The sequence below is a fragment of the Acipenser ruthenus genome, chromosome 27 (genome assembly GCF_902713425.1).
Source record: "Acipenser ruthenus chromosome 27, fAciRut3.2 maternal haplotype, whole genome shotgun sequence".
In the NCBI taxonomy this organism is placed as follows: Eukaryota; Metazoa; Chordata; class Actinopteri; order Acipenseriformes; family Acipenseridae; genus Acipenser; species Acipenser ruthenus.
In genome coordinates, this window is record NC_081215.1 from 19,751,454 (window position 1) to 19,770,225 (window position 18,772).

Genomic DNA, 18,772 nt, shown 5'->3' on the forward strand with positions numbered 1-18,772 from the left:
AGTCTGCTCAAACCAGCTGTCTGGGGAAGGGGGGGGGGGGGGAGTTCTGGTGGCTCTGAACCTTCTATTCATATAAGACCAGTTTTCACCAGTTGGATGCTGATTGGAAATACCTTACTACAGTGATGGGGGTGTCAGAACAATGGAGTCAGTGTTTATTATGTTATACAATTAAACTCCACTGCTGACTTCATGGTAGTTCATGGTAATTCAAACCACCAAATGAACATCCAACTCTAGTTATTTTGTTTTAATAATGTGATAAATACTGTACTAATTACTGGAAGTATTCGGTCTGGCCAAATGCTTGTTTGCTGTTTAGCTACTAGATAGTTAGAGATTGAAATAAACCTCCCACCAAAGGATACAAATTATATATATATATATATATATATATATATATATATATATATATATATATATATATATATATCCAAAAGAGTAGAGAAGGGAATACATCTCAGATTAATGAACAAATACCAGATAACACAAATCAGTTTCTAAGGGGTATAAATGGGAAATATGAATATATGCTAATATATGGAATTGCTGGAAAGGTTGAAACACACTCACACTTTCTAATTACGCTCATAACTTTGGTGTATGGGATCCAAGCTGCTTACCTGATCTGCGTAGGAGGGTCATTGGCATAAGGTGAGTGTCTTCAATGCAGAGTTCAAATATGAGTTGCAGATAAGCCTGCCGCTTCCCAATCTGCCTTTCCCAGCGTTCAACAGTAGGTCTGCCTTGATGCAGAGTGGAGGATTATACTTTAGTTTAGTAAAAAGACATTTGCACTCAGACCATTTTGCAACTTAGTTGTATCACAGAACCGTTTAACACCCTGATTCCTTATGTATTTTTTTTTTAACTATCAGTGGAAGCGAGAGCAGGAATTTGATTTACAGTTGCTAGAACGAGCGTTGCGGGGGGAAGACAAGGGGAAAGAGAAATCTGATGACTGGCTGACAGTTCATGCCGTGCCAATGAAAGAGGCAGATTTGGAGCCTCAAGACTATAATCTGGACATCAGCAGAGAGGTAATTCATTTGCAAAATGGAGGCACTTGTATGTGTTCACATAACACATTTGATATATACAGTAGATTCTTACTCAACCAAACCAGTCTGAAATGAGCTAAAGTCCGATCCACGCTATCGGATAAAAATGCATGCTGACAGCAGCTGTTGAATCCAAACTATAAATTGTTTATTAGCACTCCTAGAACAAATCACTAATCTGACCTGGTATCGGTGGTTTAGTGAAAGTCTGCTGTACATAGATAAATGTCTCATACAATAAAAATAATGATAATTAAAAAAAAAAGATTTACATTATTGTGTTTCACCCATGCATTACATTTCACACTGCCAGAGATTAATTGTCATTACACACCTTAAGATATATGATACATATCAATGTGGCTGTCTGTATTTGTGGGATGCTATATGAAGTTACCTGGCTGAGGCAGATCTATTTCACATTCTATGTACCTTTTTTAACATTTTGTGTGTATCTGAAAAGTATTTGTAAATCTGTGTTCATGAACTCATTTCTGTTTTTCTTGTAGTTATCGAAACCAGACAAAGTTTTAATTCCGGAGCGATACGTGGAAATGGATCCAGAGGAACCTCTCAGCCTTCAGGAGATGGAGGCCCGCCATCGTAAAGTGGAACGGATCAAAAGCATCCTCGCCAAATCAAGGTAAATACACGCGGATGAAAAATACATTCAAGAAACTAATAGCATAACCTTGGCATCATCTTCACACGCCTTGTTACAGCTGTAACAATTACTATATTCTGCATACAATTTTAGAATTACTTTTGAATGTTTTCGCATGACTCACAGGAGACACAGCGATTGGAACCACACAAAGCAATAACCAAAGACCTCCTGTTCCAAAGCATTGGGATGCAAGCTAAAAACATTTCCTGTTATTATTTAATGTTTATGTTGTGTCCATCAACCGTAGCAGCTGAATATTGTAATTGAACTATTTTTATGTTTACAAATCTTTTCCTACACTATGGAGAAGTCTTGTTATCTACATTTTCAGAGCTCCTATTGTTTTTAAGCAATCTTAATATTACTCGAGCTAATAAAACACCTGCTGTTCAGTTAAAGCACCTTTTTCTCTCTCTTTCAGTGTTCAAAACATGCAGCCAGCAGTTAGTCTGGATGCACATGATTTCACAGACCTGGACTCTGCACTGCAGGAGCAGGAACGTATTATCACAATGTCCTATGCCCTGGCTTCAGAAGCATCAGAGAAAAGCAAGCAGGCAGCAGGTGAGGCCGCAAGTCAGCACTGCACAGCCATCTCTGTTGGATACTGCCATTTCATTTCTAACTTACAGCTCTAGCCAAAAATTTTGCATCACCTAGAATTTTAGGATTGAGACGTCATTTAAAAAAAAAAAAAAAGATATGAAATTATTTAACATCATGTAATCAAAGAAACTACAAAATGATATTGCAAAAGTCTACCGGAAGACGTAATAGTAAAACAGTATTTCATGTTAGATTTTGAAATGTCACGTTTTTCAGTTTGTGTCTGTTTTTCATGAAGTATATGGAAAACCTACAAAGCGGTATGTAATTCAATATGTTAATGTAACATTACTCAGCAGGTTTAATTCGACTTTATGATGCAAAATTAGTTATTTCTGTAGGGTAACGCAAAACTTTTGGTCAAAGCTGTATGTGTAAAATGCTTCCCTCAAATGTTTTTTTGTTACAAACAAGCAATTAATACCAGCATTACTCTTCCTGGAACCCCCCTGCTCTTCGGAAACAGAATATATTCTTTGCATGTATTCACAATAACACTTGAAGAAAACTGCTATTGCCTTGCTGTATAGTCCTGCTAATAAAAATTAGCTAATATTCATTTGCATGAAAAAGGCATGAGCATGAACTGTTGGCCATCTCTCTTTTCAGCACATTTTGTTATTTGAAATATTCATTCTTACATTTCGTTTGCCTGAATTCTACTTAAATCATTATGGATTCATATTTGCACCATTATGAGTAGAGGAAAATGAAATATTACAGGCATAAACCCATATCTAAAGCTAGCAAACCACTATAAAGTGATCTTTCTATATGTATATAATTTTTATCATTGCTGGCTAGATATTGTATTTGTAATCACAATAATTTTACACAAAGCCAAAAAAGGTAGGAAAATGGCAATCCGCCATATACAATAACTAATATCTACAAAAAGGATCAAGTTACAAAATAAGTGAAATAAAACATAACTGGGGAGTTTTATTTAAAAAAAAAAAAAAAAAAAAACCTCTTCAACTCCTTCAACTTCCTATTTCTTCTAATCTTTAACAGATATTAAAATGTTAGTGTGTCTATGTGTTTAGAAACATACATATAATGCCATTTCTTTACCCGTATTCTAACTTGGCAGTTAGAATCCCTAATTCAGAATACATTTTCTAGACTGCTGAGAAGCTTTCAGCCAATGTAAGTGATGTGCTGTATGCCAAGACACCCCATAAACAAACCACATCCATTGCATCATCCTTACCAAATTAAATAAACCTAAAATTCTCTGACAGGCCTGTAGTCTTTCTTAATGTCTTACAAAATGATAAACAGAACAAGACAACAGAATATGACTCAATGTTTTGCGTGGATTAAATATACAAGTACACACACACACAACTCGCTGGACTCTATGGCATTTTAGCTGATGAAGGACTCGTGTCCGAAATGTCCTTAATAGTTTTGTAATTGTTGTACTTTGTGCACCGCTACTATTACTTAGTTTTTTTGTTTTTTTTTAAATCTAAGAGAGTGAGAGCGTTATAGAATTGCGTGCATCTGTATTTGGCTTTTATCAACATTTCTACCCTTGTTTAACTTGTGCTAATATTCCCTCATATAGTACGTGTTATATTGTTATATTCAGTCATTTTTGGTGCCACTATATAGTAGTATTACAGGCAATGTAGCATCTGATGAAAGACACAATCAATCCCTAAAGCGTATTCAGTTAATACTGAGTAGGAAAACAGCTACTCAAGTTTCTTTGTAATTACAGTAACAGATGTCTGTAATTAGAGAACTAGTGTGGCCCAGGTGAGTGCTAAAATGTAGTGTATATTTCACATCTCTTGATATGAACCACCTTTTCATGTATGTGACGTGTTGTTGTAAACTCACTTGCCAGAGTTGTGCCTTTGGTTCTCATTCATTTAGTTACAGATTTCCTAATTGTTATGTATAGCCGTTCTCTTTGGATGTCTGTTTAACTCACTGAACTAACCCATGTTGCTTTGTTCCTGTGTGTGATCCCTTGCAGCTGAACAGCAGGTGTATGAACCCAATGCACCCTCTCCTTCTGTTGCACAGGCACCTTATCCCCCCCTAAGCAATGGATTTCACTACAGATTTGTCTAATTTGAAAGTAAGAACTAACTGCTTATTTATCACAGTTAATTTGCCTGGAGCTTTGCAAATTGTTCTAACATCAGGTTTGCACTTAACACTTCAAAGCGACACATTCATTAGACAATTGTAATTTTAAAACCCTAATATGAAAGCTTAATGGAAGCAAATGATTAGATCTTATTATTAACAGTAACATTTGCAAATCTCTGACTTAACCACGCAGTGCGAATTGTGTGCAAATTTGTTTTCTAACTGTGTCGGTGAAGTATACTGCTGCATTATGAAAAATCAACAAACGTTGCATTTAGGTCTAATTAAGAAAACCCCTGTATACCCTTTCTTCCACACCTTGACACAAAATAGATTTCACAGATGCATAGGAATTGTATACCATCTGTGGTCTATAAGTAGGATGCATTCTTTAAATACTTCAAGTGAGATAAGAGGTGAAAGGAAATTGAAAGTCAGATTTACAGGGTGTAAAATTATTTTTTAGCATTGTAATTAGCCTTTTTGTTTTCACTTTAAGGGTTTTTAAATTAATTTGCTACTTTAAGCACTAGCAAAACCACCATTGGTCTTCCTTTTCTTGTGATGAAGATCTTCTGGTTCTCAGCTTGCTTAAATTCTGCCTCCAGCTGCCTAATCACTTCCTCTGTTTATAACAATGGATATAGACAAATCCACACTACTAACAATCTCATTTCTATGGCCCTGCTACCCCCTTCTAACCTCAAGATAACTTTGAAACCCAAGTTCTAAGTGATCCGGATCCAGAATGCTGCACATCAGGTCAAATCTTGGTCTTGCTGCTTGAGACATTCAAAGCCTTCTAGGATGGTGGTCCGATACAGAATCAATAGAATTGTTGAGACAAAAAAAAAAACATATTCAGCTGTCAGCAATGAATCAGGTCCTAAGATGACTCCTTTTTTTTTGTCTATTTGCTGGTGGATATATATCGTTACTGCTCCTGCAGAGAGGTATACATTGTACCTTAGCACATTATTTAAAATATGAATAGAAATGACTCTCAGAAATGCTTGGAGAGCACTTGTGGTTCATCGTCCGAATGCTTTTGTTTATTGCCTGCATAGTATTGGCATTAAACACTGCAGTGTAGGTATGTCTTAAACAGAATACTGACTGAAATGTTTGGTTTTTAATTAAAAATCGTGTAGATTTCTCCACTGTAAAATGCATTTTTGCTGTTGATAGAGTACTGGTTTTGTAACTTGGTGCTGAACTTTTCATTCAGACCCTTTATCTCATGCCGGTGATATGAATCCCTTTGATTCAGTAGACAAAGGAGATGTGTCATGCATGTCATACACAATAAAAAGGAAGGTTCAATATCCAAGTATTACATATTTTTTTCCCAAATCCTTTTTTTTTTGTGTGTGTGTGTGTATGAGTAATTTCTAGATCAGTAGAAAATGCATTATTTTATAGCAAATGCTTTTGAAAATATACTTAATAAATGCATTTCTGATTTTTCCCCTATAATTTAGCCAAAGCTACAACTGAACATTAAGGTGCTGTGGAAATGCTGATGTGGACGCATAGAGGAAAGAAGCAGCATGGAAGAGAAAAGCTTGTTCATATTTAGATTAGACTGTGAAGGCTTAGCGTTTTGGAGCTAAAATAATTTAAACTGCACATTTTTGTTAATGAAAATGTTAAAAGGGATTTATTTTGTAAAATAACTGAAAATCTTTGCAGTGAATGCTGATGTGACTATTAACTGTGGAAGTTTCTAACACAATGTTAATACTGTACCAGAGTACCCTTTTTATACATGCTATTGCACTTTTAATACAAACTGTACAGTAATACGTTTAAAGATCATAATATGTATGGTTTTTACAAACAAAAAAAAAAAAAAAAAGCGTTTCACAATATGTTTGCAGTGTTGTATGAATACAAGGGAAGGTTTGTTTTTTTCAAATGTATGTTATGGTGTTAAAATGACTGAAAAGGAAATGTTTAAAAGGACAGGTATACAAGGTCCTCAATGATTTTCATCAAATTGCTGATTGTATTTTTGTCAAACTCAGATGATATTCTTACACCAAATCAATTTAAAAAATATTTTTAACTAATCCAGCACTGCCATTATAGACTTCATAATAGTTTGCCAAATGGATTTTATTTTTTGCTTGGAATCTCAGTATAGAAAAAGCACATTTTATCTGAATATTTTCGGGTTGGGGGGGGGGAATGAATTGTAAATATAAAAAATATTAGCCAGATGAAGTCATTTTTTGCCCAATGAATTATTTTTGTGTGTGTGTGTGTGTGTATTAAAACTTAAGAGTGAAATAATTCTTATACACTAACCCTTTTTTAAAGTTTAAAGTGTATGCTGTGTTAAAGCAAACAATATAATTTTTCAAATGACTTGGAATGAAATTGTTATAATTTCTACAACTTTGGCAATAGGGAAGTAATGGTCACAAAGGTAAAGTCTGACTCTACATGGAATGCTAAACCTACCCAAACAGTCTTTGCTTGTATGTTTTAGAATGTAATCCATTACATACAGTAGGTCCATCCAGATTAAATTATTAATAAAAATAATAATACAATGTTATACAGTACATTCATATGGTTTATATGTCACAGAAAAGTGAGTTTAAAAGCAAGTGAAATGATTTTAGAGAATGTATTTAACTACAAAAGGAGGATTGATTTAACAACAAAAACATTTATTTTGGCAAATTGTTCAGGAAATATCTCTACCTGGGGCAGGGTTGCAGACCTCTTGCTGGGTCATTACCCATAGGTATTTAATTACACTACTGTATAATTCTGTATATTATAAAATAGCTGTTTTTGAATGTATAAGTACTTTAGTTTTCAGGGAATAAATATAAAGCCAAAATAGTTGTTTGAGAAGGGAGAGCAGTTTTAGCAAAAAACATTTTTTGTTTGTTTGTAACTGAAATATGACAGGTTTTAGTAATTTTCTTGTAGAATCCAGACAGTATTTTTGTTTAAACCAAAAATTCTGTTTTTTCCACTTGGTGTGGAACAACTACTGTACACAGACATTCTGCACATAGTCTATAGTTTTAAGAACAAAGAGACTTCAATAACTTGTTGAAAGGGGCTCATTTATTTTACTTATCAACTAATGTTGGTTAACTGGGTTGCACTTTAAAAGACATTTTTTATTTTAAAAAAAAATCTGTTTTTTCTAGACTAGAAAAGCAACCTTTTCTAAATAGTAACGGAGTAGAAAGGAAAAGTACAAATGTACATACATCACAGCGCCTTGAATTCTGTTTGAACAGTGTTATTGATTGCTTTGACCTCTTTACATTTCATTCTATTATTTGAAAAGGGATTCTAACTTTAGCTGAATCCAACCAACAGAGGTGAACTTTCAGTGAAAACTTCTTGAGACATTGCTGTAGTTCAAAGGTTGTGCATTTTAAAGGGCATTTTTAATTGAGTCCAGTACAGTATTTGGCAATGTGGTGTGCAGTGCTGATTTTAATATATTCATATTTTACTCTAGATGCACTTCATGCATAGTACCCAGTGATAGGATTGAGGAGACACATTAAGATCATTTGGCCGAGACAAAAATAAAAGTATTTTTTCTTCCCTTTGATGCGGTTGTTCTTCATAACGCAGCACAGTAACCCATTTAAAATGAGATTCACATTAAATTACGTTGAACTGTCTGAGACTAGCCAATATGGATTCCAATGTATGTAACATGCATTGTAAACAGACATACTTTAAAAGGGTAAAACAAATTTTTTTTTTTTAAATGATTGATTCCTACAAGGAGAATTTGAGCAATAAAAAATGATTAATTAATCAAGTGTTTGTGGTTTTGAAAACCGCTCTCTGTATATATCTTGTACCCCCCCCCCCCCCCCGAAAGCAGTTATTTTTTTAAATTACAAACACAATGCAGCACTTTTCTGTGTTATTTATCTTCCATTCATCCATCTACTTTCATTTTCAATAACATGGAGTGATAGATTTAGTATTCTTACAACAGTCTTACAGCATATATTGACCGCTTCAGATTAATGTTAGTACTGTAGTAAGTTAAAACAGCAGTAACAAATAAGCAAACACTTTAATGTAGCAGTGTATTGTAAATCAAAAAATGCTTCCACCAGTTTTAAACTACCTTTGGGCTCATACATACCCACACTGTGGATGATCCTGTGTTCTGTTTGTTTCTTAGAGGACCACCACTGTAGTACAGTGTGAACTGGATATGATTTTTGAGGACAGGTTGCTTGTAGAAAACACAAAAAAGGCAACAGCATCCTGTGGTAATCAAAGGGCACTGTTTGTTCTAAAGTGTGTTGTTAAGCAAGTCAGGGCAGAATCCAGATTAATTTCACTCCAATGTGATGATCAGTTATATGCATGGAGAGGTGGTTAGGTTTAAGTTCCAGAGCTTCAACACAATTTATTAAAAAAAAAAAAAAATCTCTTTACAGAACATATACAAAAAATATAATATAAAAACCTACCCAATCCTAAATTAAACAATGTTTGGTTTAAATTCACCTTTGCTTTTTACCAAGTAAACTAATTGTAAGCAAGAGTGGGTAGTGCATTCTCGATATTTAATGATAAAGCATGCTACAGTACAGTATATTGCTCCTTTTCTAAGACCCTGTGTCCCACAAGTATTAACATTGCACAGCCTTTTGTTAAACCTGCTAGACAATAACAAAAACGCACACTCTTGTCTTTGCAGAAAGAGCTTAAAAGCCCACTTCTGTTCTTCCAAGTTAGTACATTTGGATAAATAATCAATGTACATTTGGATAAATAATCAATGTGGATTTTGCCTGAAAGGCTGAGTGGATTCTTAACATTCAAACCAGCGCCTCTTCATGCTTAACAGCAATTTATACTGGGGAATGCAATTTACATTACATTTCTAACCCTCAGTGGTTACAGAATAAGATTATATCGTAAAGGAGTTTCAAAAGGACTTTTTTTCTTTGCCCCAGAGCGGTCTTGAAAATTGGAATTTCTGGAAAACGAAATATTTTCAATTAACAGTAAAATAAATCAATAATTTGATGCTTGGCTACAGCTTTTTTTCTATAGCACAGTACTTGAAATTTGACAAGGCAAACATGTTTTTTTTGTGTAGACATCTGTTAAAACATGACAAGCTGATACAGTGGTATCTGAGGCCTTCTTAGGCTGTTTTACCCTATATAGCCAATTCTGGAAATGTGTCACAACATAAAAAATAGCATCAGCTGAAATTCCTATTTTGCAGTTAGACCTATGGTAGTTACTGAAAACCATCCACAGACACTTGATGTATTTCCATTTATTGATATTTGGCTGGTAATTCATATACATCTGTTATTCTTAATCCTGGACTTCAAAGACGATGTTAAAAAGGGCCAGGCTCTAATTGCATTTGGTTCTGTAAAGTATAATGAGCATCATGCACACTAAACCTTTACAAAAATGTTTGCTTGTTTCAGAAAGCAGTTAAAAAGCATTTATAATCCACTCCAGCACAGCCCAAGGCACAGGACTCATCCTCTAAAGTGACAATGAAATACTTAACATTTTGGTATCTGGGCATCTTATGATTGAAACTGAATTTCTAACAATGGAAATGAAAAATAAATGGCTGTACATACCATATATACACTATAAAGTAGTATAACAAATTAAAAACATAGAGGCATGCATTTCCGTTATCTGTTACAAAGACTTCACAAATGCTGTTTTAAAGTCACTCTTCTTGTCCTCGTGTTGGCTGTCTGGACACTCTGCTTGATGCTGTTGTTGACTGGGCTCTTCTTGTTTTGAAGAAGTCTCTTCCTTTGATTCTGGTTTATTTTTAGAGTCCTTTGGACTATCCTGTTTTTCTGGGTCTGTTTCAGCCATGCTTGGTGTCTGTTCAGGCGAGTCGGGCTAAAACAAAAGTCTTTTGATTAGAATGGTGAAAATTAGTTTTTTCAAGATGTATACATTATATTTATTCACAATTACAAAGGTTGGAATTAATAGCACTAGAAATCCATCCAACACCCTTTAGGTAAATGTTTTGTCAAATTATTTCCATATTAATTAGAAACATGACCATTTCAGTGAAAACAAAACTCAACCAATTGCTTTTTATTATCAGATAGAAATGGGACCATGGAGTCTGTGTATTTATACAGAAAACAAGTTATGAGATATTAAATAAAAAATACTAATAATCAGATGATCATTCAGTTTTGGTGGGAAAGCTCTCAGTTAATTAACATGTACTTTACATGTATTTTAATGAACTGGATGCACACTTAGATTGTAATCTTCTGTAGTCGAAATTAAACTGTTCTGTTGAATAGCATGTTCCAGCAGTAGAGAAACTTGCATTTCAGCATAGAATAATCCCTGTTCTGGTTATAAGGAAAAAAAAAGCCGGCATGGCTGCTAATACAGACATTATGTACAGTACCTCACTGAAGCCCAAGCCACAATGTCGTCTATCTCTTCCAGACAATTTGCTGTCCAAGCCTTGCTGATACAAGTCCTCAAGTTCGTTATTCATCCTCTTATTCTCTTCCCCTGGAAAAACAAAACTATAGTAATGATTTGCTTTAATTTACATTTGTAAACTTTCAAGAAAATGTAACTGTTTGCCTTCATATTCACTACTAGGGGCGCTATATTTTTTATGTATTCAATCAAAATTAATTTTAACTATCAGATACTGTGGAAAGTGAAAATGCAACATCACTTAATTTTCACAATGCATTTTTTTTTGGGGGGGGAGGGGGGGTAAATAATCTCAATGTACAGTAAACAGTTACACGTTTAATCTTAAATTACACATTTCTGTCATTTTAAAATGCATACAGACGATAATGTCTCACCTGTCCTGAAATGAGACGTTGACTTGTGGTCTCCTATAACAATACGTCCAGTGTGCTCTTTCTAAATAAACATAAAATTAACAAACAAAATACACTGACACTTGATTTGTAAAACAAACAGCCAACAAATCCAACTCTGTAATGTTGGCATACATTGGAATGTAAATGCACAGTTATTATAATACAGTACAACAAAGTCATGGGGTATGCAGCAGACCACATAGAACAACCCAAGTTTAATATCCCCTCCCTTGTGTTTTACAATCTGTTACACAAAAGGGCTTGTTTTATTGATCTGAACTGTGTCTGTACTTAGTGCACAATAGATACACTGAATTAACTTGTGTAGATTTGTTATTATTTGCCATGCCTGTATTTTTTTTTTATGTTTTCTGGGATGCCGCAAATAGGGTAATTTCTCCATTACCTATGGTTTATACATCATCAACCACAATTAGAGGAAACACCTCCCCAGAAGTTAGTCCAATTGAGTCGGTAGGAATGAGCAGATTTGCAATTGCAGTAGTTTTGGTACATGCCTTATGTATAATGGAACTGTTACCCCTGGCCTTTACAGTTAGAGACCAGAAAGCTATTGCTCAATACAGCATTAATGGCTGTGTGTGTAAACATTAATGTGCACCTTTATTAAGGCGCAACATTCATTTAACCTTCCTTATTTGTGCATCTGTTACACAGTTTTGAAGACAGCACTTAGATGTGTGCCTTGAACACCAGCTTCAGGGTACACTGCTGAAACTATACCCAAACATTCTGTCTACAGGGAAGTACAAGCTTACCTTTCCTGCTCCCATGAGCCTCAAAAACTTCTGCTTCCGCTCATTATCACCTAAATCTGCAGCCTCCCAGCTACTGGACCCCAGCTGCAACACAAGAGCATTTTACTGGATCATTGTCTTTTAAGGTTTACCTTGCATTCATGTAAATCGTTGTAAGGAATTGAAAAACTTTGGCAAGTGTAAAATGTATAGTGTTGCAAAAGCCATCTGTCACAGTCAATGTATTGGCAAACTGGTGTGTGTGTAAAAAAAAAAAAAAACAGTTTTGGGGACACAAGCATATGTTGCCCACAGTTCTGAATCATGTTTAACTTAAGAACAAAAGACGTTACGTTGTATTGTAAGCTATAAACAATGGTTCCTTCTTCTATTCATATAGACATGCAGATCAGCAGTCTTTTAATGTCGGCTAAAGTGGCAATGACAAATCTCATGCAGGAAGATTATTTTGTATTAGTTTTTAAAAGCAACAGACCAGTACAAACAACATATTTTTCTTAATTACATCCCAAGGCCTTCTTACTGTGTTGAAGGAGTTATTAATACACCATTCCCTAGTGTGAATTTAATTGAGCTATGTTGCGATCTTAGCGCGATTGCTATTTCAAAAACGCTGTTAGACGTCCCAGTTTTATTTTTAAGTCCTACAGTACATAAGCACTCACTATAAATATACTATTTCCACATTCTTTACAAAGTAAACGTCACATTCCCCGGTTCCTCTGCACGTTTTTCCAGTCGCACTCACCTGTACCACCATGCATACTTCCATACAGCTTTTCACTCTGGGGATTACATGTGCATAATGACATGTTCTGTTTATCAGTACGGAAGGAATTCATCAAACTGGTTTAAATTTTAACAACGGGCAAATGATATCCGACACTCAACATTTGTAACCATATAATATAATGTGGACTATCTAGCTAAGTAAAGTGAAAGATCATTTTTACTATTTATTTGTCACAAACAGGTGACATTCTGTCGTGTTCGTCGCTTCCGTACTCCAACTTTAAATTAAAAAAATAGCTACCAAAAATATTACTTTATTTTAGAACACCCGCCCACCACATACACATTTGTGGTCAGATATTGTTTTAACAATATTTTTGTGTGTTGCTGACTGTTTTTACACTGGTGTTTATTTAAAATAAATTAACATATCAGTCCCATAATACAAAACATACACCACAGAGCGAAATGATGTGCCCACTCTGCAACTTATTGTAACCAAACGCTAAGGCCTTTTAGTTTTTTGGACCAGGGTTATGAATAAACCATGCATCTGTTTAGAATAAAATATATATACTTTGTTTGGTGACGCAGGTCTTTTTATCCCGTGCTGTCGATCCTCTGTTGAGCTCATTGTATAGTCCTCGATGCAAGCTCCTCTTTTTTTTTTTTTTTGTAATTCCAAGAATACTTTCGTTTGAATCTCTCTTTCTCGCGTATAGGTCAGTCGCTCAGTTACAGCAATGATCTCTGGGAGTCGTAGTTTCTTACTTCTCATCGGTGGCGGGTCATATTTCATAATGAAGACTTCGTATCCCAGAAATCTGTGCGCATTAAAGATCCACGACACGGTAACCTGTGCTGTTAGGTGGTTAGTTCATGGTTGCGTGAAGCGGCTTCAGAAGACCATACTCGCTACCTACAGTACTTTTGCATGTAAGTATAAAACAGTTTAATAAATATACATTGGTAAAGATAAATAGCAAAGCAATGTGTTTAAAGTGTGAGTTTATTAAATGCTGAAGCGAAGCACGTGCAGGTAATGAATCGAATTTTAGGCAAAAGTATTGCATGTCATAATAAATAAAAATAAATAAATAAATAAAAATACAAAACAGTTCTATAGTAATTACTACGGCATTGTCCGTCAGTTTTCCCAAAATGCAATAACAATGGGTATACAAACTCTTGAAAATCTTCAGTGATAAATAAGCTAACGCTTATGTCATTTTAACTACAGGAAAACATGTATGTCATAAAGCCAATAAGTCACAGCAGGATTTATTTAGAGACTTTTACAGCACCGATGATTCATAATGGAATAATACATCACGACCTGATGCAATGCAATCCAGAATGATTCCCCAGTGCAGTAAATGTTCTAGTCTAAGTGAACCCAGCTACCACAGTAAGTTTGCCAGTAATTTGTAGTTTTCCTAAGGTTTTCCCATGGTTATACTGCGCAATTACCATACTTAGCCATGGTTTGCCATGTTGTTAATATGCATTACTATGCCTCTCTGGACTTTACAATGCTTACCTATGCTTTACCATGCTTTCACAGTGCTTTATTACACTATGCTGTGGTTTTACTATAGTGTGGGATATTATGGTGTGGATAGGTTGATCAACTCAAACCATAAGTCAGTCTGTGGAAAATAAAATAATAAATAAAAAATATTTACAAATTCTGTTAAAACTATATGTATAATACTGCCACCTGCCAGTACTTCGTTTACTATCAAAACATTGGCGTGCATTTTTTTCAGTAAAAGAAATGGCTTTCAACATTTTCATACGTGGAAGGTAAAATTGTTTACCCTGCAAGGTGAAAGTGTGTATGAAAGGGGAAGAGGTTTGGGTAAAAAAAAAAGATAGATGAAGATGGGAGGTACTTTTTACATTGCATATGTACAATATTGATTTATTCAATGAATGGTTTTTGGTTCGCAGGAGCACCATGTTGAGAAGCTGACTGAAGTCCAGATGTTGGGGGAGAATGGGTATGATTGACCAGCAGACAGAGAGTGGGGTTTTAAGTTCAGGGCTATAGCATACTGTATGGCAATGGTCCTCCTCACTAAAACATATAGAGGGCCACACTATTCACTACATGATTGTTTGGGAGCTATTAAAAAAAAAAAAACGTTACTGAATCTAGCCCATAAACCTTTCATTCATGGCTGTTGTTCTTTTAAAGTCACAGGTGATCTTTATTATTCACAAAGTAGACATTCAAAGCACGCTCAACTGAACAATGGTTCCTGTCACTATAGTGCTCTAGCTCTGGTCCCAAGCAAAGAGTACCCCACACTAAAACTTCTAAACCACAGCTATTAAAATACAGCAGGTTTTTTCTGTTTATTTAAAAGACATTCTTGCAGAGGGATATCAGAACCTGTCCAGTAAATCAACAGGAAAGTTATGTTGATTTATAAAATGTAATTATTTTAAATGTTATGATATATAAAAAAATAAATGTAGGTATTCATGACATGTTTCCAATAATAACTTTTCATAACATGGAGGACAGTGTATTCGTTATTTAATGGGGAGAAGACTGTCAATAGGCTCTGTGTTTGTCTTTATTTAGATATGCGATAAAAGGGCTTTATTGACAAGTTATTCCTCAAAACGTAAAGCAAAAGTCTGCTGAATGACTTGTTTTCAAATAAAAACACATTCTTGTTCCCTTTGGAATGTCCTGAAGTTTTTAGTTAAAGTGTGTTGTATGAAAAATATAACATTGTGTTGGATCGGTCTTGTTTAAAGCTTGTCGTCCCCCCCCCCCCCCCCCCACAAAAAAAAGAACAGTAATCTCGAGTCAAAAAGGCAAATCAAATGTCTGAACCATGTCTGATTTGACAGAGACTTATAACTTTAATAATATATTTTTAATCATACAAGCAAGTGTTGGCACAGGTTTAGATTCTTAATAAAACTTTATATTTAACTTACTGCACATTGTTAACCTTGGATAGCACATTTTGCTTTTATTATACCAAATACTCATCTTGGAGTCGGGAAATGAGGGACCTGTGTTAAGTATTCCATTTGTAAATGGGGTCGCATTTTTTTAAAGATGATAGTTAGTCATGTAATATAAGCGTTAATGCAAAACAAAATGCCTCACTATTTAGAAGTGGAATAAATATACGTATGATATGTACAAATTAAATATGGCAACCCATTCAGAGACCAAATATAAGTCGGCAAATTATAATTTGGTGTTAGAATTTAACAGTGTAAATAAAAGTATTCTTTTGGTTCATTAGTATTTATGTAAATTCGGTTTAAATTAACTGACAAATGCATTTCCATAATTAACTCCAAATCAAGTCTCATTATGTAATTAGGGATAACATGTATTTAAATTCTGTTATTTAGACTTAATTAATTAGACTTTCCTTGTTAACTTAAAAGGATGTATCAGACCCTGACTAAACTTTGATGAAATTTAGAGTAACAAGTAGGAAATTTAGGTCATCTAATGAGAACACAGTGTCCCACTTTACATGCCCAAATGGGATTAGGCTAATTAGCATGTATGCAAATTATGATTCAATTAATTACATAACATTTTCATAAAAAATTAACAGCGATGGGTGCATCTAGGATGTATAGCTTTCTCAGTTGGTTTAAACAGAAATACTGGAACTTGATTAAAGAAATGACAACCAAGAGGTAAGATCCCTGATCCCCAACCCCCAACCCCACGACCCTACGTAGCCTTTTAAGGGTTAACAAAAAAGTTGACTGCACAGTTTTCAGATCAAGAATAATATTATATCTGTTAAAACTATTTGATGGAATTTAGTATAATGATAAAAACAGAGTTCTAATTGCTCAGCCTTATAGCCTCTATGAACCCTAAAATATTTTTGTTTTCTTTTTTTTAAAGACAAACTAAGGATACTGTATTTGTAATGATTCAAATTTGAATATACCTGGTATTTTTAAGGAACTCAAAATTAGACGCAATACATTTAAGATATAAATGCCAGTCACTAAAACTGTGTAGTATACAGTACATTTAGCAGGCAATTAAGTTTGCAGTATAATTGCAAAATTAGCAAGCAAATACTGTAAATACGTTTTTCAGTAGATTTTTTTAAATATAAAATGTAGCAATTATAAATCTCCAAAGTTAAATCACAAAACATCATAATTTTTCAAAGTTTAAATTATATTTACTTAAAAAGAAAGTATAGCAGCATTCGTATAAAATGTATCTTGTTAAAGCATGTATATGTTGAGATATGTTTCACCTACTTGTCATTCATACAAAACTGTACAAAGCTTTTTATGTATGCCCTTCTGGAAAAAATAGAAGTGACTTTACTTTTCAGAAATGTGCTGCCTACTGTACAGTGTAAAGACTGTTCAAAAAGAGCTGTTAAGACTATACAGAATATTTACCTTAATAAATCATTACAAGAAACTGAGGTACAATTATACCTGCCAAGAAAAAGCACTAAAACTGTTTTTGTGGTTGGCTGCTTTCTTCATTTATTCCTGCTGTGATTTTTTTTTTTTGTGGCATACTTTCAAACTTTAAATTTAATCTGTTTCTAGAATGAATGCTGTTCATATGAGACACGTTCCATTCAATCAACAGTTGGTTGTACTGTGCTAATTGTTCCTGTCAATTTGTATTGATGTTTCTGTTTATTATTCATTCTCTTCCTGAGCTTAACTAATTTACTTACTTATGGTCTCTAACCTTTGCATTGTAGAATTCATTTTATGCTAGATGCACTTGTTTTCTGATTATAATTAAATTTTAAGATAGAAAAAAATTCTGTTTGCTAACCTACTGCACACATGTCCCTCCCACATGGCAATTATCTCTAATTAAAATGTTTTAATATGCAAACTCTTTAAAGTAACACAAAACAAATCTGTTTTGCTGCTGCTAGCAATTAAAATGATCCCCACTTCTGCGTCCTGCCACATAATAACTAACAGTTTATGATTTTCTCTTTTTATCGGACTTGTGTTAATTATTGTAGAAGAGAAGCTTAGCATTATAATGCATATAAAGAGAATTTTATAGACATTTTTAAAAATATTGCTGTATCTCATAAATACCGGTGGTTCATGAATGGGGCTGTATCTTGCCAATTGTGGTTCAAAGTTCCTTGTGGGTCTATTATTAAAAAAGATAAAATAAAAGACATTACAGTTTATTGAAAGTTTGTTTAATTTAAGTATATTTTCACAGAGGAATGCTTTAATCAAAAACATACACTGACTGAAGACTATTAATAATACAGTAGTAGTGGGCTTACTGCTTCTTCCCTTGAGAATACAAAGCTGAAACTTCGATGACCTAGAAGGTCAATGAGGTGACAAATAAAAATACATGAAAGACAAAATATTCATGCATTATGTGCCTGAAGTATTAATTTAGTTAAACACTACCAGTTAAAATGATCTTTAGTTTCCCTTGACACTACACTATTTGTACTAGGGGTTAAATGTTTCATCCAAGTTCCTCGATATTGTTCACTTAGATGTGTACGTCATGAGGAGGACCTGGAAAAATAAATAAAATAGGGTAACTTGGATTCCCACAGCTAAAGCTACTGTATCTTTGGGGAGTACACAAATCAGCCAAGAACAAAAAAAAAACGTTAACAGGATTTAAGACCAGTTAACGAGGAATCATAGAAATTATTAATTCACTAGCCATCAGAAGAGACAATAAAACATTTAATAAGATTTAGTAAAATGTTGTTTTGTTTTTTTTAAACATGAAAGATGGTTTAACAAGAATCAAAAAAGAAACATGTGCATTAATCATTACCAGTCGTTAAAATAGATTTTATAGCTGGATGTAGTTTAGCTGTTTCCTTTTTCTTTTATTGGACTGGTGCCTCCTTATTCAGCATACAGAATGAAGCCAGTACACATGTTATTCTAATGTAACACAAAATGATTTTTCATGCA

The 18,772-nt window shown here is 34.2% G+C and overlaps 3 protein-coding genes across 17 annotated transcripts in view; 2 read left to right on the top strand and 1 right to left on the bottom strand.

The window, feature by feature from the left end:
• The window catches only part of LOC117432044 (pleckstrin homology domain-containing family A member 7-like), a 113,216-nt gene extending 104,972 nt beyond the window's left edge, over nucleotides 1-8,244 (top strand). For 12 of the 13 annotated variants that reach the window (XM_059001801.1, XM_059001800.1, XM_059001802.1 and 9 more), the window contains 5 exons: nucleotides 879-1,040; nucleotides 1,571-1,704; nucleotides 2,150-2,292; nucleotides 4,325-4,429; nucleotides 5,925-8,244. In XM_059001801.1, coding sequence (XP_058857784.1) covers nucleotides 879-1,040; nucleotides 1,571-1,704; nucleotides 2,150-2,292; nucleotides 4,325-4,422 — 537 coding nt within the window. In that variant the 3' untranslated portion in view covers nucleotides 4,423-4,429; nucleotides 5,925-8,244. The remainder of the gene's footprint in view (nucleotides 1-878; nucleotides 1,041-1,570; nucleotides 1,705-2,149; nucleotides 2,293-4,324; nucleotides 4,430-5,924) is intronic. The other variant, XM_059001805.1, reaches the window with a different exon arrangement.
• A 1,479-nt stretch (nucleotides 8,245-9,723) lies between these two features.
• Nucleotides 9,724-13,598, bottom strand: LOC117432190 (small acidic protein-like). Of its 2 annotated transcripts, none has more exons than XM_034904860.2 (5): nucleotides 13,398-13,598; nucleotides 12,089-12,172; nucleotides 11,289-11,349; nucleotides 10,871-10,980; nucleotides 9,724-10,338 (listed from the first exon to the last, which is right to left on the bottom strand). In XM_034904860.2, exons 1-5 carry the CDS (start codon nucleotides 13,596-13,598, stop codon nucleotides 10,126-10,128), a joined length of 669 nt encoding a protein of 222 aa, XP_034760751.2. In that variant the 3' UTR covers nucleotides 9,724-10,125. The 2 variants fall into 2 exon arrangements, with proteins under 2 accessions (XP_034760751.2, XP_058857806.1); XM_059001823.1 differs by lacking the exon at nucleotides 13,398-13,598 and adding an exon at nucleotides 12,837-12,863.
• A 63-nt stretch (nucleotides 13,599-13,661) lies between these two features.
• Nucleotides 13,662-18,772, top strand: part of LOC117432189 (transcription factor SOX-6-like) — a 182,245-nt gene continuing 177,134 nt past the window's right edge. For both annotated transcript variants that reach the window (XM_059001812.1, XM_059001818.1), the window contains exons 1-2: nucleotides 13,662-13,756; nucleotides 14,774-14,823. The gene's annotated coding sequence lies outside the window, so the exon portion shown is untranslated. The remainder of the gene's footprint in view (nucleotides 13,757-14,773; nucleotides 14,824-18,772) is intronic.